The sequence below is a fragment of the Mauremys mutica genome, chromosome 1 (assembly GCF_020497125.1).
Source record: "Mauremys mutica isolate MM-2020 ecotype Southern chromosome 1, ASM2049712v1, whole genome shotgun sequence".
Taxonomy (NCBI): Eukaryota; Metazoa; Chordata; order Testudines; family Geoemydidae; genus Mauremys; species Mauremys mutica.
Window position 1 is genome coordinate 88,593,194 of NC_059072.1, and position 23,164 is coordinate 88,616,357.

At 43.4% G+C, this 23,164-nt stretch overlaps 6 protein-coding genes across 6 annotated transcripts; 3 read left to right on the forward strand and 3 right to left on the reverse strand.

Moving 5' to 3' along the window:
- The first annotated feature begins 2,811 nt into the window (after positions 1-2,811).
- Positions 2,812-7,644, forward strand: LOC123343726 (histone H2A type 2-C-like). Its single transcript, XM_044979060.1, has 2 exons — positions 2,812-3,057; positions 6,931-7,644. The coding sequence occupies exons 1-2, from the start codon at positions 2,812-2,814 to the stop codon at positions 7,345-7,347; spliced, it is 663 nt and encodes a 220-aa protein (XP_044834995.1). The 3' UTR covers positions 7,348-7,644.
- A 1,777-nt stretch (positions 7,645-9,421) lies between these two features.
- LOC123361705 (histone H1) lies at positions 9,422-11,659 on the forward strand. The gene has a single exon (XM_045001817.1). The coding sequence runs from the start codon at positions 9,615-9,617 to the stop codon at positions 10,266-10,268; it is 654 nt and encodes a 217-aa protein (XP_044857752.1). The 5' UTR covers positions 9,422-9,614; the 3' UTR covers positions 10,269-11,659.
- Positions 11,660-11,913: 254 nt separating this feature from the next.
- On the reverse strand, positions 11,914-12,609 carry LOC123343853 (histone H2B 8). The gene has a single exon (XM_044979317.1). The coding sequence runs from the start codon at positions 12,335-12,337 to the stop codon at positions 11,957-11,959; it is 381 nt and encodes a 126-aa protein (XP_044835252.1). The 5' UTR covers positions 12,338-12,609; the 3' UTR covers positions 11,914-11,956.
- A 5,929-nt stretch (positions 12,610-18,538) lies between these two features.
- On the forward strand, positions 18,539-18,920 carry LOC123345515 (histone H4). Its single transcript, XM_044982487.1, has one exon. The coding sequence runs from the start codon at positions 18,549-18,551 to the stop codon at positions 18,858-18,860; it is 312 nt and encodes a 103-aa protein (XP_044838422.1). The 5' UTR covers positions 18,539-18,548; the 3' UTR covers positions 18,861-18,920.
- Positions 18,921-19,458: 538 nt separating this feature from the next.
- LOC123345472 (histone H3) lies at positions 19,459-19,940 on the reverse strand. Its single transcript, XM_044982415.1, has one exon. The coding sequence runs from the start codon at positions 19,915-19,917 to the stop codon at positions 19,507-19,509; it is 411 nt and encodes a 136-aa protein (XP_044838350.1). The 5' UTR covers positions 19,918-19,940; the 3' UTR covers positions 19,459-19,506.
- Positions 19,941-21,411: 1,471 nt separating this feature from the next.
- Positions 21,412-21,820, reverse strand: LOC123345511 (histone H4). Its single transcript, XM_044982474.1, has one exon. It carries the CDS (start codon positions 21,781-21,783, stop codon positions 21,472-21,474), a length of 312 nt encoding a protein of 103 aa, XP_044838409.1. The 5' UTR covers positions 21,784-21,820; the 3' UTR covers positions 21,412-21,471.
- Between the last annotated feature and the right edge of the window lie 1,344 nt (positions 21,821-23,164).

Below are 23,164 nucleotides of genomic sequence, written 5' to 3' on the forward strand. Positions count from 1 at the left end.
CCCCAGAACAAAAAAGGAGCATGATTTTCACCTCAAGCAGCATCTTATGGAGATGGCACTCAGACCACAACTTCTAGCTGTGCAGCAAGACCTGTCACTGAGCTTATCGGTGTGCAACACCCCGGTGGCAGTGGTGGAAGCAGCACCGTGGAATGACTCTGCACCGCTGCTCCCCGACACTAAAGCCCCCTGGATTGACCTGGCACCACTCCCTGGCACAGAAGCGGCACTGAAAGCAAAGGAGGAGTGGATCTCCGTCCCAGAGACCCGCCTGTGGTGTTGCACTCCATATGTTTTATGGAAATACATCATACTTGCACTCAAGTATAACTGGAATATGCTTTATACAAACGGTCTCTTGTAAGGTATCATTACAAAGCTTATGATCTATTTATTTGGATGTATTATTTCTAAGCCTGGAGTTAGGAGAATAAGATATAAACTTGTTTACATTAGTAATACATGTTTATAAGTGGAAGCCATTAAAGGTGCTTCAGAATCAATGAACTGTGAATGGGTTTGTTTCCCTGCAAGTCTTCCTATGTACCTGTCTTCCAGCTACTAGGTAATGAAGAAGGAGGTCTTACAGTGACATGTGATCACGTCACCTGAACTGGAATCCATCTTAAATCTGGTGCTTTTCCATTTAGAAGGAGAGGTGGGGATCCAGAGACACACAAGATTCCTGCCTTGTGCCAAAGCTATAAAAAGGGGTGGAACAGAACAAAGAGGGCTGCCAGTCATGAGAAATCTCCTAGTTACCACCTGAGCTGGAACTAACAAGGGGAAAGGATTGGGCCAAGACTAGAAAGCAGTCTAATCTGTGAAAGAAGCATTTTGGAACATCTCTGAGAGTGAGATTTACATGTATTCAGTTTTTTAATGTATTAGGCTTAAACTTGTGCGTGTTTGTTTTATTTTGCTTGGTAACTTACTTTTTTCTGTCTGTTATTACTTGAAACCACTTAAATCCTACTTTTGTTTATTAATTAACCCAGAGTAAGTGATTAATACTTGGGGGATCAAACAGCTGTGTATATATCTCTATCAGTGTTCTAGCGGGTGGATAATTTATGAATTTACCCTGTATACACTTTATACAGAGTAAAATGAATTTAGTTGAGGTTTGGATCCCAGTGGGAGTTGGGTCTCTGGGTGCTGGAAACAGGAGTACTTGCTGAGCTGTTTTCAGTTAAGTCTGCAGCTTTGGGGGCATGGTTGAGACTCAGTCTGTGTTGCAGCAGCCTAGCATGTCTGGCTCACCAAGACAGGGTTCTGGAGTCCCAAGCCATCAGAGAAAATGGGCTCAGAGATCTCTTGCGGCCTCAAAGGTGGCTGGGATGAATGGCAATTCCACCTTGATGAACTGGGCCGGGGAGTCTAACAGCACTGGACTCGACAGTCCCCCCTGTGGGGCCAAAGTCAATGGTGCCATCTCCAAAGCGGGCACTGGGTGCTCCTCTCTGGGATGCGCCCCATTGGCTGGCTTCAGAGGGGTGGTGTGATGGACCTGGTCACGGAGACGCCCTTGGAGATGGCATCATTGACTTCTGCCCGACACGGGAGACTGTTGAGTTTTGCTGTTAGACTCCCTGGCCCAGTTCATCAAGGAGGTGGAAGTGCCATTCATCCCGGACACCTTTGAGGCCGCAAGAGACCTCATTGCCATGACAGCGCTGAGGTCACCCATCCTTTTGTGCCAAGCCTCTATTACCGCATCATGTGGCACTGTCTCAAGGCAAACCGGCAATGCTCTGTCCCTTGGCTGATGGTGTGTCTACACCGCTTGGAGTCCCAGCACCAGCTGTACTTGCAGCACTGGCACGACCTGGAGCGGTACTCCTGCTCATGATGCCAATCCTCCTGTCGATCTCCCTTGCATAGCAGGTCCTGCTCCTGACACCGGTCAGCCCGGCACTGATCAGTGACCCCTCACAGATTCAGATTGTGGTGCTGCTCCCCAGGCTTGCGGCCCCGCTCACCAGGCCAGCTCTGCTTAGCATCGACCTGGCCATCGTGGTCCTGGTTCCCATCTTGGGACTCAAAGATGGGGCCTAGATGCTTGGAATGGGGCCGGCACTGGTTGGGCCAGGGAAGGCCTGAGGTGAGAGCAGGGCTATGGCTGATGCAGTGGCAGGGACCAGTGCAGTGCCCATTTTGGACACCAGGGGCATACCACCAGGCACAGAGTGCCCAATCTAAAGGTTCCTGGGGGGTGACCTCCAAACTGCAGGTGCAGGAGGCTTCAGATGGTCGCCCCACCCCAGGGGTGCCAAGGAGGTACCGTTTCCTCACCCCCCGCCCCAACCAACCCCAATTCCTGAGCCTGATCCAGGTTTGCTTGGCCCAGTCAGCAAGACAGGACAGGAGGTCCCTGGAAAGCAAGAGGGTCAGGAGGACCCCGTTCCCCCATCAGCCTCCTTATCTTCCTCCCGGGACAAGGTGGTTGCCGGCACCTCTGTCTTGTGACCGCACCCCCATAGACAGCCACACCCACCAGGATCTCCTTCGCAGGGTGGCATGAAACATGGGCCTGTAGGCCGAGGAGGTGGTGGAGTCGGAGGACCTGATGGTTGACATCTTGGCCCCGGAAGGCCTATTGAGGGTGGCTCTGCCCCTCATCAAGACCATACAGGCCAATGCTAAGACCATTTGGCAAACCCTGGCCTCCATCCCTCTCACCATGAAGCGTATGGAGTGGAAGTATTTTGTCCCATCTAAGGGGTACAAATACCTTTTCATGTGCCTGCAGCTTATTTGTTGGTGGTGACTGCGGTGAACAAGAAGGAAAGGCAGGGGCAACAAGCCCCCATGCCTAAGTCCAAGCACCTGGACTTATTTGGGCGCAAAGTGTACTGTATGGGGGGGTTGCAAATCAGGATTGCCAGCCAGCAGGCAATTCTGAGTAGATATAGCTTCAACTCCAGGAATTTGATGTTCAAATGTAAGGAGCTGGTGCCAACTGAGTCCAGGAATGAGTTTGGAGCTATAGTGGAGGAGGGCAAGATAGTGGCACAGACCTCTTTACAGGCCTCACTGGATGCTGCAGACTCAGTGGTGCACACCTTGTCGTCCAGTATCACCATGAGATGTAGCTCATAGCTGTAGCCTCGGGACTTCTGCCTGAGGTTCAACAGACCATGCAGGATTTGCCTGTTGATGGGGCAGGTCTGTTTGTGGAACAGACTGACTCTAGACTCCATAGCCTAAAGGACTCAAGGGCTATTATGAGATCCTTGGCTATGCACACCCTGGCAACCCAACACAAACATTTCAAGCCTCAGCAGCAACAGCAGGGATCCTATCCTCCTGGGCCAGGGCAGGATTTTTATAGGAGAAGGGGCAGGAATGGCAGAAGAAAGCCTTCCAACTAAAGCCAGGGCCCAACTAAAACATTGTTGGGTTCCAAGCAGGCCTTTTGAAGGGGCGCCTGAGGACGGTACACCAGCCTCACTTCTGCATTCTTCCCTGTCCTTTTTGAATCATTTGTTCCACTTCTACCACACTTGGTCCTAAATAACTTCGGACCGCTGGGTTCTTCGTACAGTGGAAGTGGCATAGTCTCTCCAGTTCAGCTCCTGCCCTCCCTCCCACCCACCCTTCCCTGTCCCTGTCTCTCTTCAGGGACCCCTCTCATGAGCAATTCCTTATCCAGGAGGTGCAGGCACTCCTCACCATGGGAGTGGTGGAGGAGATTCCTCAGTAGCTTGTCTCCCCTCTCTACCAGCTATGCTATTTACCTGTTATTTAATATATTACAAGTCAAAATCTCCCACTCATCACATTTCTTCCTCCCTCATATCTCCTTTAGTGCGCCCCAAGACCCTGTTTAAAAAAAAAAAAGTATTTTCTGTCTTCCTAAATAGTCAACATCATGGAGCTATCCAAGGGGGGAAGGACTGCATTACAAAGCTGAGGAGGAGCACCTATGGAGAATGTCCTTCCAAACTCCTTATCTTATAGACCAGGGGTTCGGCAACCTTTCAGAAGTGTCGTGCCAAGTCTTCATTTAGTCACTCTAATTTAAGGTTTTGTGTGCCAGTAATACATTTTAACATTTTTAGAAGGTCTCTTTCTCTAAATCTATAATATATAACTAAACTATTGTTGTATGTAAAGTAAATAAGGTTTTTAAAATGATTAAGAAGTTTCATTTAAAATTAAATTAAAATGCAGAGCCCCCCGGACCGATGGCCAGGACCTGGGCAGTGTGAGTGCCACTGAAAATCAGCTTGCGTGCCGCCTTCAGCATGCATGACATAGGTTGTCTACCCCTGTTATAGACCAACAGAGCTCCAGCTTGAATGCATCCTCTGTTCTCAGTTGCAGCAGCATGGCACCAGAGAGAAGTGAACCTTTATAAAGGGAGGTGCCTGTCCTTTTGAGGCTTTGTTACAACAAACAGAAACTTCACGTGAACGTGTATAGGCAACCAGTGCAAAACTGGAAAGCTGGTGTCATGTGCTCATTGTGAATTAACCTGCTTAACAATTGAGTTACCACATTCTGCACAAGTTTCAGTTCACAACTGGATTTAAGGTGTAGCCCTATGGAGAGTACATTGGAAGAGTCCATCTAAAAGGTGCCCAAAACATGGGTTATGGAAGAGAGGTCTGCATGTAAAAGCTCACAACTAAAGCTATATGAGAATGGGATTTTCTGTTCCATGAAAAAAATCAGTTTTTTTTTAAATCAGAAACCTGCCTTTTTTTCCATCAGAATTTTTACAAAATTGACACATTCACCCACAAAGGTTGAATTCTAATACATTGACATTTTCCAATTAAAAAAATTCAGAAAATTTCCAACCAGCTCTAGTAACAACCCATGGACTAGATTCAGATAGGAAAACAAAATAGAAGAGCCTACCAACCAGCCAAAATCACCTCCAACCAAACTTCCTGGCCACGGCCACTAAGAATGTTTTTCTTGGGCACCTAGGGAAATGGGCAGTGACATCAATGTAGTGTTTAATGCATGCAAGTTACTAATAAAACCATCACTTTCCACCTCAAATATGGAATGGGATGCTCACCCTTGTTTGTTACTGAGGTCTAGCTGGCTGAAACAAATAGTGATCTGTCCAACAGCATACTCACTTCAAATTAATTTGCAGAAGGACCAGGGAAGGGGAATGGCTTTACTATCTGAATTAGACTTTGGGATTAGGGGTGTCTCACTCTGAAGGTGGATTCATTGAGGTGTGTCCATCTACTTTGAGAGTTCCAGGACACATTTAATTTAAGAATTACATACTACCTCCTTTTGACCCTCAGGATTTCAATCAAATCTAACTGAGTTGTTTACAGGCCTGAGAAAGTTGCAAATTATTAATCATTATTTAAAATGCATTTGTGGTAGAATCTAAACCCCTCAGTCAGGCCTTGTCCCCACTGTGGTAAACATATAGGAAATGACAGTCTCTTTCTCAAAGACAATTACTGTTTTCAGTATTTTCACTATCTGTGCTGATGATGACTCTTATATGTTGCTCTTAAACCACATATGGTAGCTTCCATAACAATGAAGGTCCTCTCCCTGCTGGTTTCTGACTCAGATTTGGCTGATGGCTAATATCCATGGTGGAGCTGGAAATACTGAATACAGGGGGTAACAGTGATGACACCTTTATCAGGGGCAGATCATTACAACTGGGCTGAGGTTAGGGTCTCTGTTTGCTCCAACTTGAGGTGCTGAACCTGTTTAATGGTTCTCTTTTAGGGCCAGATTGTGATAGCCTTACACCTGGAGAAGTCCTACTGAAGTCAGTTGGACTACTGGTGTAGTTAGATATTTTTCATTTTGTCTAATGGTATCACAAACTGTTCCTCAGAGACTGATAGATCATATTAGATTCCAAAACATACAAAGGGATAATGTTGTCTAGCCTTGACCAGTGTAAAACATAACCTGGATTATTTGTTTCCAGATTAACATATTCTTGATTTATTTAAAAAAATGATTAAAAAAAAATTCAAATCCCACGTTTTGTCACTGTGATGGTGGCAAATATTGTTGATTTAACTCCCTTCCTTCCTCAAAGAAAAGTATCTGAATTTCTTGTTTAGCTTTTCTTGACAAACTAATCACTTTTCTGGGTATTCTAACTAAATCTGTGACAAGATAAACACACTTTACTCAGAATTATTCCCAGTCCTAAGAAGATATACATTATTGCTATTGAAGACAAACTGTTTACACTTCTTCTAAATAGCTGTACATTTTTGGTACCGAAGAATAGCTACTGAGCTTTCCCCACAATGATGATATTTTGACTGTGCACATTTTAGATAGCATTATTCTATTTTTGGGGGCTGAAAATATCTCTGTAGCTGTGAAATTATACTTGGATCTTTTGGTAAGATGTTATAAAGACATTAATTACCCCCTTTTTATTCACATGGGGGCAAGCAAAAAACTAAATACAAGTATCTCATTTATGGCAAGATTCATGCAGGAAAAAAAAATTCTACTCTTCTCCTTTTAATCATACTTGAATCAATTATTTTATAATTAACTAAATATCCCACATCACACCGATGTGGAAGGACCAGTTATTACTTCTGCAGCCAGAAAAGCATTAAAATATTCTAGGACACACATACTCAAAGTACACGCTGTAAAAGAAAATCCTTACGTTGATAAAGATAGGTTAACCAATTGTCACTATTGAGGGAAATGTAGATCGAGAAAGACAACCTCTGGGAAATGCAGAAAGGGAAGGGGGCGTGGAGGGAGGAAAGGTGAAACTAGAGGCACTACTCTTTAGCCATTGGTCAGATTCAGATCCGCATCACCATTGGTTGAACAGACCATGTTCATTTTTTAGCCAATCACAACTGACATTAGCAGTCATACGGACAGAATAAAAGGACAGAAATCCGCGCGCTATTACACGGCCAGGGTAGCTCTAGAAGATTGTGTGTGTAGTACGTTGTCGTTAGAGTAGGAATTGCAATATCAGGCCGGGGAAAGCAGGGAGGTAAAGCGAGGGCTAAGGCGAAGTCTCGCTCCTCGCGGGCTGGGCTGCAGTTCCCGGTGGGTCGAGTGCACCGGCTGCTCCGCAAAGGTAATTACGCTGAGCGGGTTGGGGCTGGAGCTCCGGTCTATATGGCCGCGGTGCTGGAGTATCTGACTGCTGAGATTCTGGAACTGGCTGGTAACGCTGCTCGGGACAACAAGAAAACCAGGATCATTCCCCGTCACCTGCAGCTCGCCAGCCGAAACGACGAGGAGCTCAACAAACTGTTGGGGAAAGTGACGATTGGTCAGGGGGGTGTCCTGCCCAACATCCAGGCCGTGCTGCTACCCAAGAAAACTGAAAGCCATAAGGTCAAAAGCAAATGAAACTGACCAAGAAGAAAGATGAACACTTCAACTTCAGCGCTAACCGAAAGGCTCTTTTCAGAGCCACCTACTGTCTCATGGAAAGAACTGCATGTCACTAGCAAACAGGGCTGCTCCTTCTGTTTTAAATAGAAAACTCCCCCCATTTACTATGGGTTGTCAAAAAGCATTTATTAGTAATCCCCCCATTCATTTTTCAGGAAAAATGGAAGCCCCTTTGGGGGATGAGAAACAAGGCCTCAAGCCTTTGTTTTTCCAGGTTCCATAAATATCGATGGGGCAAAACAGATTATAAAGTGTGTGTATATATAATCATAGTAAACAATGAGAAAAATAAATACTAATTCAATAGAAATAAGTGATTATGGTGCATGCTATGTTGAATCCATCCTGTTTGACTATCTTTTTAAATATTGCTGTGACAAAAAATATCTACAATTTCACCCAAGTTCTCATCTGCCCTGTCTTTTTTTATGCTCATATTTAAGGAACTGTTTCCCAAATATTGATTGGTCCATTTGAATCCAAAATAATAGTGAAACCATAATTCCCTTAAAAGGGGGGTCTCAAATTCCTCAGGTACATAAGTTTTAACAAGTTTAATTTTGAATATATATAACATATTGTTTAACCCATTCCCTCTGTAGTTTGGATACATTAAAGTTTGTGGGAGATCAGGGACAATCTCATTATATCAAATTAAGTTTATGATTAGATGTTGCATATGAAACTGGTCTATGGGTTCAAAAATGTCACAAATCGAAGGAAATAGTAACAGGAAAAATACGTTTTAAAATGGCTACTCTTGGTTTAAAATCTAATCATCTAATATAGTACCATTAGGAATTACTTGTAACAACACAAGATAAAACCTTGCCAGTTATGGGAGAGCTCTGCATTTGCTTTAATAATAAGGGAATGTTTTCTTCTGTTTCTTTCCCTGTGTTAACATTGTATAATTTTGTTCTCAAAATTTGCATCACGCCTTTCTATCTTAAATAGTGATGGATTTATATTAATAAGGAACTAATTGAACAATGTGTAATATGCAGTGTTCTAGTCTTGGAGCAGTGGTTCTTAGACTATTGTACTGGTGACCCCTTTCACACAGCCTCTGAGTGTGCCCCCCCCCTATAAATTAAACATTTTTAAAAAATATATTTAAATACCATTATAAATGCTGGAGGCAAAGCTCATGACCCCCCATGTAATAACCTTGTGACCCCCTGAGGGGTCCTGACCCCCAGTTTGAGAACCCCTATGACCTAAACCAAAGATAAATGTCAGTGACAATTTGCCGAAGTTTGTAATGTACAAGAATGAAAAGATTTTAGCAATAGCCATGCCCTTTAGACAATGGATCAGGATTTCAAAAGTTGGTTACTGGATCAGTTCAGAAACACAGTGTTGTGTTAATTAATGTTAATATTTTCTTCATAGTCTACTAAAACCTCGCCAATAATTCTTCCACCTGAAGTTACTATGACCTTGTCTATTACGATAATTAATGTTCCTGTAACACAGGAATAAGATAGAACTAGCAGCTCTGTATTGTACACAGGGCAGCACACTGTGAACTGCTCTGCTTTAACAAGTCATCCACTTTTGGGGCACAAACAGTCCCTCACAGGACTTCAATCTGCTCCTCGCATTGTTCCATGGTTTGCTAATTGAACATTTCACGTTTTAAGGAGGGTAAAAGATTTTGGTCAAAGAAGCTAATTTCTAATCCATATTCAACGCTCAGGGACGAGTTTGTGTTACTTCCTTCTCTTTGAAATCAATTTACTATGAAAACATTGATTCAAATTTCTGGCTTTGAGCCTTGATTGGGAGAAGACCCTTTAAAGAATAACATTTCATTACTTTGGAAATTTCTTTGTACACGGTGCAGCTTTTATTTAGAAGGAAAAACAAAAGTTTCTCTCTCCCGAGGTCTCCCCAGGTCCAGGACTCGCGGTTTATTGACTCTTTTAAAACTCACCTTTTGTTTCTCCAACGGGAAACTCTACTGAATGAAAATACCCTCTTTCCCCTTCACCAGGCTATAAAGTGGGGATGATTCGGTGGCGGATATACTGCAAAAAACACACTTTTTTGATTTCCAAGAAACACAAACTGAACGGGAAGAAGAGTACTTTCTGGCTCGCAGCTGGGCGGGCTCTTTAACGCACCAATCACAGAGTAGCTGTTCTCTATAAATACCAGGCATCTGACCTACTCTAGCCCAATTGTTTTCTTCTGATTCGTAGGAAACGTCTGCTAGAATGTCGGAAACTGCGCCTGTTGCCACCCCCGCTGTGTCCGCTCCTGGGGCAAAAACCTCCGCTAAAAAGCCGAAGAAGGCGGCAGGAGGCTCAAAAGCCCGTAAAGTTTCGGGTCCCAGCGTAACCGAGCTGATCACCAAGGCGGTGTCCGCTTCCAAGGAGCGCAAAGGGCTCTCCTTAGCCGCGCTTAAGAAGGTTCTGGCCGCCGGAGGGTACGATGTGGAGAAGAACAACAGCCGCATCAAGTTAGGACTGAAGAGCTTGGTGAGCAAAGGCACCTTGGTACAGACCAAAGGCACCGGCGCTTCTGGGTCTTTCAAACTCAACAAGAAGCCTGGTGAGATCAAGGAAAAGGCTCCCAAGAAGAAGCCAGCGGCAAAGCCTAAGAAACCAGCTGCCAAGAAACCCGCCAGCGCCGCTAAGAAACCCAAAAAGGCTGCGGCCGTGAAAAAGAGCCCGAAAAAAGCCAAGAAACCAGCGGCTTCCGCGGCAAAGAAAGCGGCCAAGAGCCCGAAAAAGGCCAAACCCGCCAAGCCTAAAAAGGCAGCCAAGAGCCCGGCTAAGGCCAAGGCGGTGAAGCCCAAGGCGGCCAAGCCCAAGCCAACCAAACCCAAAGCAGGAAAGGCTAAGAAGGCAGCGCCCAAGAAGAAGTAAAGCGGCTTGAAAAGGAAAATAGAGTCTTAACTCGTGCAAACAAACCCAACGGCTCTTTTAAGAGCCACCCACCTTTTCCAAAAGGAGCTGAAACCTTTGTGCGTTCACCGTAACAGCAACAAATCTTCCCCCTTTGTGACGAAACGTTGAAATATTACAAAGTAACTTTTAAAAAGTTACTCTGTCGTTCTGGGGGAAGCGAACTATCTTGTGGCTACTGTTTCTAATGGTTCCCCTCCCACTCCTCTTTGGAAGATTTTCCTCTGTCCCCCGGTAGGTTTTAAGTGGTGCTCAGGTCATTCTTTGTTCTGCCTACAGCCGGGGGGGGGGGGGGGCTAGGAGAGATCTAGTGAGGGGACAGAGAGTAAATGTTTGGCTTTAGAAACAGTTACCTGACTGGCTGCGGGAAGCAGAACTAAATTGGTGGAGGGTTTGAAAAGCCCGCGCTGTGCAAGGATTGGTCCGTCTCCCGCCCCGGGGTTTAAAGCCGGGTGTCCTGCCCTGACATACGTTTAAAATCTGAACACGTATATCTTGATGGGGAAGGGGCATGCGAGTCTTCCGTAGTTTTGTTTTCACTGTTGACTAATACACTGCGTGTTTAGCCTTTATCTTGTGGTTTTATTCCCTCTCGCTACCAATATCCCCCCAGTGCGTTAGCTGTACCTTCTCCCGCTCAATGCCTAGGCCCGCCTAGTTAATATTAAAAGATCAAAACCGATAATGATGTTGTGAACCATCCTGCCATTTACTAATTTAAATTATTTATTAAGAGGACATATAGGGTGGAGAACCTTAAGAGTACCACGATTTTAAACACAGAAATTACGTTTCACTGCACAACTGACTCATTTGAAGGTCACATCCACCACACAGACGATGAAATCCCTATATACATACGTACAATATAGGCGTCCTTTCAGGAGCGCTTTTGGATCGGTACACGTTTACTGCATGGCATATGCTTTTCACCAACCAGTTTTCACTGTGATACTCTCGACACATTTCATCAGTCGGGATTTACAACTGTTCAGCGTGCGTTGAGAACTCAACTCCCTTCCCCCCAAATTTTCCTAATGCTCAGAGATGCCGAAAGCAGTCCCTGTACATTAGCTATAACTTTCAGAAAGTTATGAAACTCAGAACAATAGAATGTTTTGTTAGCCATACACAGTAAATCTATACTAGGAGCTCTAATCAAAGCTATATAGGGATTAAACTAATTTGCTCATTTCCAACTCTAAATATTCAATAAAAGGCTCTGGGGAGTTCCTCAAATCAGGAACTGGAGGAAAATGAAGTGTAATAAGTCAGTTTAGACTTCAAATATCTTGTCCTTATCCTCACTTACCTGTTTTACAGTAATTCCAATACAATACACACTGCAGACTAATATCAAACACAAACCTGTAGTGCTAGCTGGTTGACTTCATGTTCCTTGGCGAGGGGTGAAGTAGTAACACACCGTCCTATTTAACCACCAAAGAAAATTGGTAACTGAAGTAGAGCAAATAAAGCTTTAGTTTGTAGTAAAGCTCTGTTTAGGGTTTGTTTGAAAATGAAATCCTATATTTTCCTATACAGTAGCTATTCTGCGTACATAGAAATAGTAATACAGCTCCTTCATTGAGAAGGTGGGTGGCTCTTAAAAGAGCCTTTGGGTTATAGCTGAAAAAAGATTTGAAAGTTTACTTGGAGCTGGTGTACTTGGTGACGGCCTTGGTGCCCTCAGACACAGCGTGTTTGGCCAACTCCCCCGGCAGAAGCAGGCGCACAGCGGTCTGGATCTCCCGGGAAGTGATGGTCGAACGCTTGTTGTAATGCGCCAAACGAGACGCTTCCCCAGCGATGCGCTCGAAGATGTCGTTTACAAAGGAGTTCATGATCCCCATGGCCTTAGAGGAGATGCCGGTGTCAGGATGAACTTGCTTCAATACCTTGTACACGTAGATAGAGTAACTCTCCTTCCTAGTCTTTCTTCTTTTCTTATCCCCTTTCTTCTGAGTCTTGGTCACAGCTTTCTTAGAGCCCTTTTTAGGGGCAGGAGCAGATTTTGCTGGCTCTGGCATAGTAGCAGTTTACGTTCGTAGTATAACTCAAGAACAACAGTATACTGATAGCACAGCTACCCTTATATTTATACGGAACGTATGCAAATAAGTAGCTTTTGCTGTCTGACTTCCTATTTGATACAAGAAACGTATGTGCCGGTGAGGACACCATTTTACTTCATAATTGGTCAGCTTCAGATACCATGTCACCATTGGTTGTTTTTTTTTCAGCCAATCAAAGAGCAATTTACCAACCAATAGTTGGAAGCAATACTTGCAAATGTTTCACTCTAGGTGCAGTCCCAAATAGCTTTTAAAACTGTAAAGCTAGAGCCAAAGTCGAATTTAGTAATGGTTTATAGCTGTTTATATTATGGGGGGACACAAATCCCTGTAGACGCTACTCTCAATCCCCTAGGATCATTGGGGTCTACTCCTACATTAGTAATTAAATTAAAAATAAAATTAGGATCTTTATCTATTAAAGATACAAATTATACAAGTGCACTCTAAATAGTGCATTTGTGAAAAGTCATTATAAAGTTCCATATTTGTTTATCAATATTCTCGAGGTTAAATTAATCCAGTCTACAGATTTCTTTTTAAAATTGTGTTTCCATCTCTTCTCACCCACTCTATCCTTAATACTTGCCAGTGGGATCCAAAATTCACCTTGATTCTTTCCGTTTGTCATCACTAGTAATTATATGTTCTTACAGGCCAAATCTGTGGCTTCAGATGTAGCTGCACATCCCCTTTGTAGGCTCATGAAATAACACAATTATAACTGTGATCAGAATTTGGAGATGAGGTAGCACAAGAGCAATTAAGGAAATAATTGGGACTGTGGCATATTCATTATTGTTGATGATCATTGAAAAGAAAAAACAAAAACTATAAAAACAGTTTTTCAGAATGAATGATGAATTTAAAGTAGTGGCAGTTTGGTTAAAAAAATTTAAACTGAACAAATTTGATGTGGAAATATTTGAGATGCAATAAATATAGAAATCCTTTATAAGAACAATAGGTGAAGGTTAAAATTACAAAATGATACTATAATGAGGACCACAGGGGTCAGCCTGTGTGCAACTCATTGCAAGACCAACAAGCCAGGGAGTATCTGGCTTTATTGAAGTCAATGAGTTTTTGGCCTTGATTTCAATGGGTCCAGAATTTCATCTCTCATTCTGCAAAGACAAAATGCTTAATGATATGTTTTTTTCCTATTGACTTCTTGTGACTAAAATTAAATATAGCCCATGTGCCTTCAGGACACTGGCTTAGTTACCTCACACTGTGTGTGTTACATAAAACAAAGTTAGTTTCAAGACCTCTAGATATTACTAATCAAAATGAAAATTTATTTATTGACATCTAACCAGGGTAGCTGTGATAATAAAAATAATATGTAAATTTAACATTGAATAATAAAATTATTATGAATAAGAAAATGTAATGATTTAATACAATAATCAAAGTGTCTTCAAAGTGGACATCTATATTTTTATTATGGAGAGTTGATTTTATACAAATACATATTCTTTAATGAGTCATTCTAAACCATAGTTGGGTGTTGTTATCCTACACTTTCAAATCCAAAGGTTAGAGCCATTTCAATTTTCAGTCAAGTGCTATAGCAATAGGTTAGTATATTTTATCTACTTTCTCGACATTATGAATTATGTTTAAATTGCTTAATAAAATCCACTGCTGTTTGGTTCATTTGTTTACATTTAGCAAACAGAAACTGCAGTGATCTAACATTATTATTGGACTATGCGCATTTTCCTTTTTTCCACCCTAGTTTTCTAGAAAACTGTTTTTTTCCCTTAACCACAGTAAATACTCATTGCCTAGAGATCATTAGTAATTCATGTTCATGATACAGTCATTTAAAGGAAGTGGGGGTTTGTCAAAATCACTCACCTATAACCTAACTCATTTCCAGCTGGACTCGATAGAAAGGGATTTTTATTACCAGTTACTGCAGTTAGGCCACATCTCAGTGCTTTTGAGGAAAATCCCACCCTAAAATCCTTAAGTGATATTATCAAACCAATATGGAGTGAAAAATCTATTTACAAACTGAGGTTACTGTTTCCATCACCTTTTTTTTTAATTTATATAGTTTATAACGTCTTTTAGGATTTTCTAGAACTTCATCCTGAAAACACTTGTGTTTAATTTTCATATAAATAATACCATTTACTTCATAAAGCTTTTTGTTTAGTGCCTTGTTTTGAAAGAGAATTTAAAGATCTATCATAAATGTGTCTGAGGAAGGCATTTTGCGGAGATACCACCCAAAATTGTAAGAAATGCTGAGAAACATAACTTCTGCCTCTTAAATTAAGGGCTGAGAAAGCTTCTGTGAAAGTTTTCTGCTGATGCAAGGAAAATAGAGACAACAAGATTAAAAATTAGAAAATGCACAAAGAAAATGTGATGCTAAAAATTATATGACAAATATATTTTATTTTAAAAAACAAATTTATGTGACACCCATATCCACCTCTGGTTGTATTTATTTCTATGTTTATACTGTAAACTCTTAGGAATTACTGGTATATAAATAATCCATCACTATTTTGATGATTTGTAAATATTAAATAATTTTTAAATGAAATCACTATTTTCAAAGGTGAAAACCAAGAATGATTTAACAAACAAAATCAACAAGAAAACCAAGCAACTAAACAAACTTCCCTGGGCTCTTTATATAACAAATACTATATAATAATAATAAGGCAATAAATCCCCTCCCCAACTATTTCTACTCCACTTTTTTTTTAAATTACTCTTCTAAGTGACATAGTTGCAATTGGAAAAGAACAAATGGGGGGCAGGGGGAATTAACAACAAAAGCAGAGATAAGGACAAGTAAAAGTGCTGTATATTTCATGACTAATTTCAAGAAAATCATTATCACCTGTGATTTGTGGTGATCAGCAGCCAAATGCTACTCTGGGAGTGGTCCCAGTTTGCCATCCCCCTCAGCTGTGGGGTGGGTTTTACCTTGTTACTCTGCCTTGCTGTGCCAATCTAGTTGGTTCATGCTCTGGGCCCATCACTGCTCCAGCAGGACAGTGTGGTGGCTGGACTGATCACCCTGATCAGGAACTAGGTCTGACACTTCTTAGCTTGGTTCTTGCTTCTGGTACAGAATCCCCTTCTATTTGAGCATTCCCCTGTGGTTATGATCTCTCCCTCATCGCCTCTGGGACACTAGCCATTCTTGCAGCCTGAAACTATGCACGATATAGCAACTGACATTTTTGGAAGTGAAAATGGAAACCTTCAGTCACTGGCAATAGGTGGTATGTCTGGTGTTGATGCTGCTGGTGACTTCATCCCTCTGAGATGTGGTCTGATATGATGAGAAATCTATTGAGGAGTGTCCCCCTCCAAATATAATATTCACTCAGGGTCCTTTCCTACAGCAGTTTAATGAGTTGAAGCCCTGCTTCAGCCTTATAAACTTTAGATAGGGGTTTGCACACTTATAGCTCTATTAGAGCAAACCCCTAATTGGAGTACAGGGGGAGGAGTCTTTGTCCATTCTAATATACAATACAAGCTAGGGTAAAACAATAATCTGTTACTAGAAGGCAAATGACTATTCCCACACCTGTCTGAACCCCATGCTTGCCAAGGGAAGCCAAGATAATGCGGGTATGAATAGATCATCTAGTGAAAGGTGCTTGAAAAACCCTGTGAAAACTGTACACTAAGCAGACACTGCTATGAGATGCAGGAAGGGGTTTGTATGTGAGGCTGTGCAGAACTCTGGTTTTTAGTTTTCGTTGTCTGAAGTAATGTCTCAAGAGAGACTTCTCCTTGCTTATAGAGCTAAAGTGACTTTGCTCTCCAGTAAGGAGCCACCTCTATGTTAGCATCTCTATCATGCTGGAAATATGGATAAAAATGGTAGCTGTGATGTCCGCTGTCTCTCCGTGCTCATGAGACACTAAGCCATGCCTCCAAAGCATGATAATGCGCAGCCTTCAGCCTTGCAGGCCTCTAGTCTTGTCTGTTAAATAGGAGAACCTAAAGTAGAATCCCCTGAGCCAGATGGCCTAATGGGGTCCTCAAGGCAAGGCATTAGTGAAGGTGGGAGTTTAATCCCTTCGCCCCCCTTCCCTGACAATGTCTGGATTATTAGATTATGCTTTAAAAGGTTTTAAATGTGTCCATCTCTTTCCTTGCATACCAGTCCTGTTCAAGCACATTGGTTAGTGCCAGTGCACAATTCTTCCAAGGAGATGGGTGTTTCATGTACCCCCACACTGGTTCCAGTGTGAGAGCACCTGTCACTCACTGCATGAACTGAACACTCTTTACAGTGGGGAAAATGGCTCAATTTTGGAATTTCTTCTATATCACTCCTTGTGTGCCCTCAAGTGGGCATCGGGAGTGCAGATCTTGTGCTGAGCTGAGCAGAACCACTCCAGAAAGGAATCCTGCTTGCCCCAAATGGTCCATACTTGTGACATGCATATTGTATTCTGAACAGAGGCTTGTCTGACGTCCCTGACAGGAACTGGAATATACTTAACTCCTCTTGGTGGAAAGATTTAAGGGCAGGACACCAGGGCTTAGTCTATCTCATGTCTTACTCTGTGGAAGTGAGAGATTCCTCTTCTTAGCATGGGGCACAGCAGCCTTTACAGGGAGGGGAAGGAATCAGGCATTATCCTATAGGAACCACCCTGCCAATACACTTGATGTGGTGCTAGTTGGGGTTTGAGGTCCCTTCTCATCTCAACACCTGAAAGAGAGAGGGATGCTAATGCTTGAGAGGAAGTGCACAGAGAGCTTTCTAGTGTGATTGGCTCCCTGTGCAGTGGGGGACACAAGAACTGGCAAAGGATCAGTGGAGTGGGAGTGACTGTGGTGATCTGTTTCCCCATGGGAACCTTGAATGTAATTTGAATAATAAAGGTGCTGCCTGGTTAAAATTAATACACATGTCCTTGTTTTATTCCATATGGGGAGCACACCAAATGAATGAATTGGGGAGGGGGAGAACCAAAACCAACCAACAAACAAAACCACCACCTCCCCAAGATGGAAACAAAGGAAAAATAAAAGTAAAACAGTGCTGTATTTCATGACTGACTTTGAGAAAATCTTTATCGCTTGTGATTTGCAGAGATCAGCAAACCAAAGACAACCTGTTACTATGTAGTTCCTTAATTACCGTGTGTGTATACCTGGGCAAATATACATAGATTGCATAATTTTCGGTAGATTTGGGTTATTTTTTCCCTGTAAATTGGTCCAAGTAAGCAAAAACCAAGCTCCTTCAAAATCACACACACAAACTTTATGCCCACCTTATAAGTTAAAAGAAATGCTACCGATCTTTCCCACACACTCCCACAACTCCTTTTGTGAAACAGATTAATAGATTTCATAGAATCATAGGACAAGAAGGGACCTCGAACGGTTATCTAATCTAGTCCCCTGCACTCATGACAGGAGTCAGGTTTTCTGAGTGCCCTTTCTGTAACCATTCAAATCAGTAGTCACACCGTGGCAGCGACATCGTTCACATTAGGTGAGGAGACAGAATAAAGAAGGAACATACGTGCGCAGCCTCGCTACTTTTGATTAGAGCTGAATGTAGTAGATTTTAAACCTTCCTTTGTTCAAGTTTGGAAAATGGCGACGAATGTCGGGGAGGCGGAGGGAAGCATCTGTCGGGGAACCCGATTGGTCATATTTTGCCGCAGATTCCTACTTGAAATGGGAGGGAGAAAGGGGGAAGCTTTACAAAGCCACAGAATAGCACCTACCCCCACGGGGAGCCGCGTTATCGAAAAATGTTATCAGAAGGGAAACTATTCAAAAGACGAATAGAAAAGATATTGTAAAGAGATTCCTAACTTAACCAGCAGGCCGCTGAGAGGCCCAGCAGTGCAGGAAACGTGGGCTTCTAGAGCAGTTATAATGATTAGTGCTAGCCCTTAGCACTGAGTCTCCTAATCCTAAAGCATTAAAAACAAAACAAAACAAAAAAAAAACCATGTTGGAATGTTTCGCCTGCCTAGCGCTGTCCCGCCCCGAGCGCCGCATGCATAGACAGTGAAGAGCTTGGGAGGAGGGAAGGCGCAAATAACCCGCCCTTTTTCCTCTGCAGTTCTCAATCAGGTCGTACCCCAGGCAATATACAGAGACGTTCACGCACGCTCGTTAAACAGCTTTGTTTGTAACTCTAGCGAATATGTCTGGTCGTGGTAAAGGAGGCAAGGGGCTTGGAAAAGGAGGCGCTAAGCGCCATAGGAAGGTGTTGAGGGATAACATTCAGGGTATTACGAAACCCGCTATTCGCCGTTTGGCTCGTCGTGGGGGAGTGAAGCGTATTTCAGGTCTCATTTACGAGGAGACTCGCGGGGTGCTGAAAGTGTTTCTGGAGAACGTGATCCGAGATGCCGTTACTTACACCGAGCATGCGAAGCGGAAGACTGTGACTGCTATGGACGTTGTTTATGCGTTGAAGCGCCAGGGTCGTACTCTGTACGGATTTGGAGGCTAAGCTGTGCTAGTAATTCTTTTCGAAAACATCTATAACCCAAAGGCTCTTTTCAGAGCCACCCACTCTTTCCTGAAAAGAGCTGTTGTACTTGCATCTTTCTCCTAAGGCGGAGAAGCCCGATAGAGCGAGAGCCCATGCTTCTGTTTATATCTGATGGAGCCAATTTTCTGTACTGTGCGAAGTGACTTTATAGAACGACTGCACAATTATCGGGTTTTCTGTACACTTTACTTTCAACTGGGGAAGTACTTACGCGCACAAACACCAAGGTACACACAAACGGCTTAAAATTAATGAGTGCGCACCTACATGGGCTTGTCTGATCTCTGGAATCTTATACCTTCAATTTCAAAGTAAGGGATTTGCAATCTGATCAGTAACGCGGGAAGCGATGTTGTATGTTGTTTTACGGGCGCTCTAAAGAGGAACCACCCACGACCTGCAAAATATTCGTGCATTGAGCTTTTTTAAAAAAAAAAAAAGCCCACGAAACTTCTAGACCAATGGCCGGGCTGTTTTACGTTCCTCAAGAATAGCATATATCCTTCTGAGCTTTTTAAAACAGAAATATACAGCTCTTTCCCGTGTAAATGTGGTGGCTCTTAAAAGAGCCGTTGGGTTTTTAAGTGGTTGCAAAAGGGGGTCTTTAAGCTCTTTCCCCACGGATGCGCCGAGCCAACTGGATATCTTTAGGCATGATAGTGACTCTCTTGGCATGAATAGCACACAAGTTGGTATCCTCGAAGAGGCCAACTAGATATGCTTCGCTAGCTTCCTGCAGAGCCATAACTGCCGAGCTCTGGAAGCGCAAATCGGTCTTGAAGTCCTGGGCGATTTCACGCACCAGGCGCTGGAAAGGCAGCTTGCGGATGAGTAGTTCGGTAGATTTCTGGTAACGGCGAATCTCTCGCAGGGCCACAGTGCCGGGGCGATAACGATGGGGCTTTTTCACTCCCCCAGTGGCAGGCGCGCTCTTCCGGGCAGCTTTAGTAGCCAATTGTTTGCGAGGAGCTTTGCCACCAGTGGATTTACGGGCAGTCTGCTTGGTCCGGGCCATTCTGCACAATCAGTTCTCTTAAGTCTGAAAACAAGAAATGAATGAATGGAACGGAGTGCGCTGACCGCTCTTTATAGACCAACTCTGTATCATGATTGGATGAGGACACGACAACTCTCATTGGACTATTCAGAATACATTTTACTCCTCTCTCCTTCCAAATGTTCAGTGAGGAGGCAGCCAGAAAAAGAGTGGCTATGAGTTTGAGATCCATTAATTATATTAGAATTAATAATATAATCGATCAGTCACTTAAGAAATACCGCCCCATCCACAACACTTCCGGGGGTACTACTGACGTGCTGGAATCGGAGCTTTCTGTAAATAACGCGGGCTTTTCAAATGTATTTTAAATAGTCCAATGAGAGTTGTCGTCTCCTCCTCATCCAATCATGATACAGAGTTGGTCTATAAAGAGCGGTCAGTTCACTGGGTGTGATTCGTTTGTTTCTTGTTTTCAGCTTTAGGAGAAGTAATTGTACAGAATGGCGAGGACTAAGCAGACCGCTCGTAAGTCTACTGGTGGTAAAGCTCCTCGCAAACAATTAGCTACTAAAGCTGCCCGGAAGAGCGCGCCTGCCACTGGGGGAGTGAAGAAGCCTCATCGTTATCGCCCCGGCACTGTGGCCCTGCGAGAGATCCGCCGCTACCAGAAATCCACCGAGTTGCTCATCCGTAAGCTGCCCTTCCAGCGCCTGGTGCGTGAAATCGCCCAGGATTTCAAGACCGACTTGCGCTTCCAGAGCTCGGCTGTTATGGCCCTGCAGGAGGCCAGCGAAGCCTACTTGGTGGGGCTCTTCGAGGATACCAACCTGTGTGCTATTCATGCCAAGAGAGTCACTATTATGCCTAAAGATATCCAGTTGGCTCGGCGCATCCGTGGGGAAAGAGCTTAAAGCCCCTCTTGCAATCACCTAAAAACCCAAAGGCTCTTTTAAGAGCCACCACGTTCACACGAAAAAGAGCCGTATCTCTCTTAACTGCCTGGGAAAGGTACGTAGTATGTCATTGTTGAAGGTTAAATGGCTTGCTGTTGGTCTAAGATATTTGCGGGGGAGGGGAGTAATCTTAGCACTTTAAGAGACACTAATTGTGTATTATATTCTCTATTATCAGGAAATCCTCCCCTTTCCACGCATTTTGTGGTGGGGTTAGTTCCTCATCATTAGATCTTACACAAGCTAACATACATCGCTTCCTGCGTTGCTGGCCAGATTGAAAATCCCGCTTTGAAATCCACATTCACTGAGGCTTGGCGCTCGTTGGTGTATAGAAGATGACCCAACAGCAAGTGTGAAAATCGGGACGGGGGTATTAGTCCCAATTTTGGAGATATATATAAATAAAAAGTAGTGCAGTTCTAGAAAACCCACTTCCACCTAGAACAGACTGGTGTTTGATCAGATATAAACAGAAGCATGGGCTCTCGCTCTATCGGGCTTCTCCGCCTTAGGAGAAAGATGCAAGTACAACAGCTCTTTTCAGGAAAGAGTGGGTGGCTCTGAAAAGAGCCTTTGGGTTATAGATGTTTTCGAAAAGAATTACTAGCACAGCTTAGCCTCCAAATCCGTACAGAGTACGACCCTGGCGCTTCAACGCATAAACAACGTCCATAGCAGTCACAGTCTTCCGCTTCGCATGCTCGGTGTAAGTAACGGCATCTCGGATCACGTTCTCCAGAAACACTTTCAGCACCCCGCGAGTCTCCTCGTAAATGAGACCTGAAATACGCTTCACTCCCCCACGACGAGCCAAACGGCGAATAGCGGGTTTCGTAATACCCTGGATGTTATCCCTCAACACCTTCCTATGGCGCTTAGCGCCTCCTTTTCCAAGCCCCTTGCCTCCCTTACCACGACCAGACATATTCGCTAGAGTTACAGACAAAGCTGTGTAGCGAGCGTGCGTGAACGTCTCTGTATATTGCCTGGGGTACGACCTGATTGAGAACTGCAGAGGAAAAAGGGCGGGTTATTTGCGCCTTCCCTCCTCCCAAGCTCTTCACTGTCTATGCATGCGGCGCTCGGGGCGGGACAGCGCTAGGCAGGCAAAACATTCCAACATGGGTGGTTTTTTTTAATGCTTTAGGATTAGGAGACTCAGTGCTAAGGACTAGCACTAATCATTATAACTGCTATAGAAGCCCACGTTTCCTGCACTGCTGGGCCTCTCAGCGGCCTGCTGGTTAAGTTAGGAATCTCTTTACAATATCTTTTCTATTCGTCTTTGAATAGTTTCCCTTCTGATAACATTTTTCGATAACGCGGCTCCCCGTGGGGGTAGGTGCTATTCTGTGACTTTGTAAAGCTTCCCCCTTTCTCCCTCCCATTTCAAGTAGGAATCTGCGGCAAAATATGACCAATCGGGTTCCCCGACAGATGCTTCCCTCCGCCTCCCCGACATTCGTCGCCATTTTCCAAACTTGAACAAAGGAAGGTTTAAAATCTACTACATTCAGCTCTAATCAAAAGTAGCGAGGCTGCGCACGTATGTTCCTTCTTTATTCTGTCTCCTCACCTAATGTGAACGATGTCGCTGCCACGGTGTGACTACTGATTTGAATGGTTACAGAAAGGGCACTCAAAATCAGGCTTCTCTCCTATTTCACAAAGAAAGCTGGGAGTGGGGTGGCTGGAAGAGACCCTTATCCTTGCTTTAATGTATAAAGTCGAAACAAAGGTTTCATGTTTGTGATTGTGAAAGAGCTAGATTTTTAATTACTCAGTTGAATGTACGGGGGGAACCATACATATACTGTGTTATATTTATTTATTATGTTATATTTGTCCAAGTAATTGGAAAGTTAGCCCATATATATATATTGCCCAGGCCCCAAAACAAAAACAGTGAAAGTTCTATGCAATAATGGGTTACCTTTAGCTTTGTTGATCTGTGCAAATCATAGATGGTAATGATTTTTCTCCCAGTTACACACACACTGCTGTGTAGTCTCTCTCTCAGGCTAATCTTTTGTATATGTTATCCAATACTTCCAGCTTCCAGATAAAATCAATAAATATAGGAATGAACTTGAAGGCCTCTGGCTTTTCTCCCTTATTGACTCTTCTTGGAGTAAGTTTTGTTTCTGGTTGGTTGGTTGGTTCATATTTGGGTTGTTTTTGGTGCTCTGAAAAACACAAAAAACTTGATCCTACTTACCGATCATTTGGTCTTGTAATTATACATGAAATACAGCAGCAGTTTTTCCATCCTCATTTTTTGTTTCTATTTTCATGGATGTTTCAAT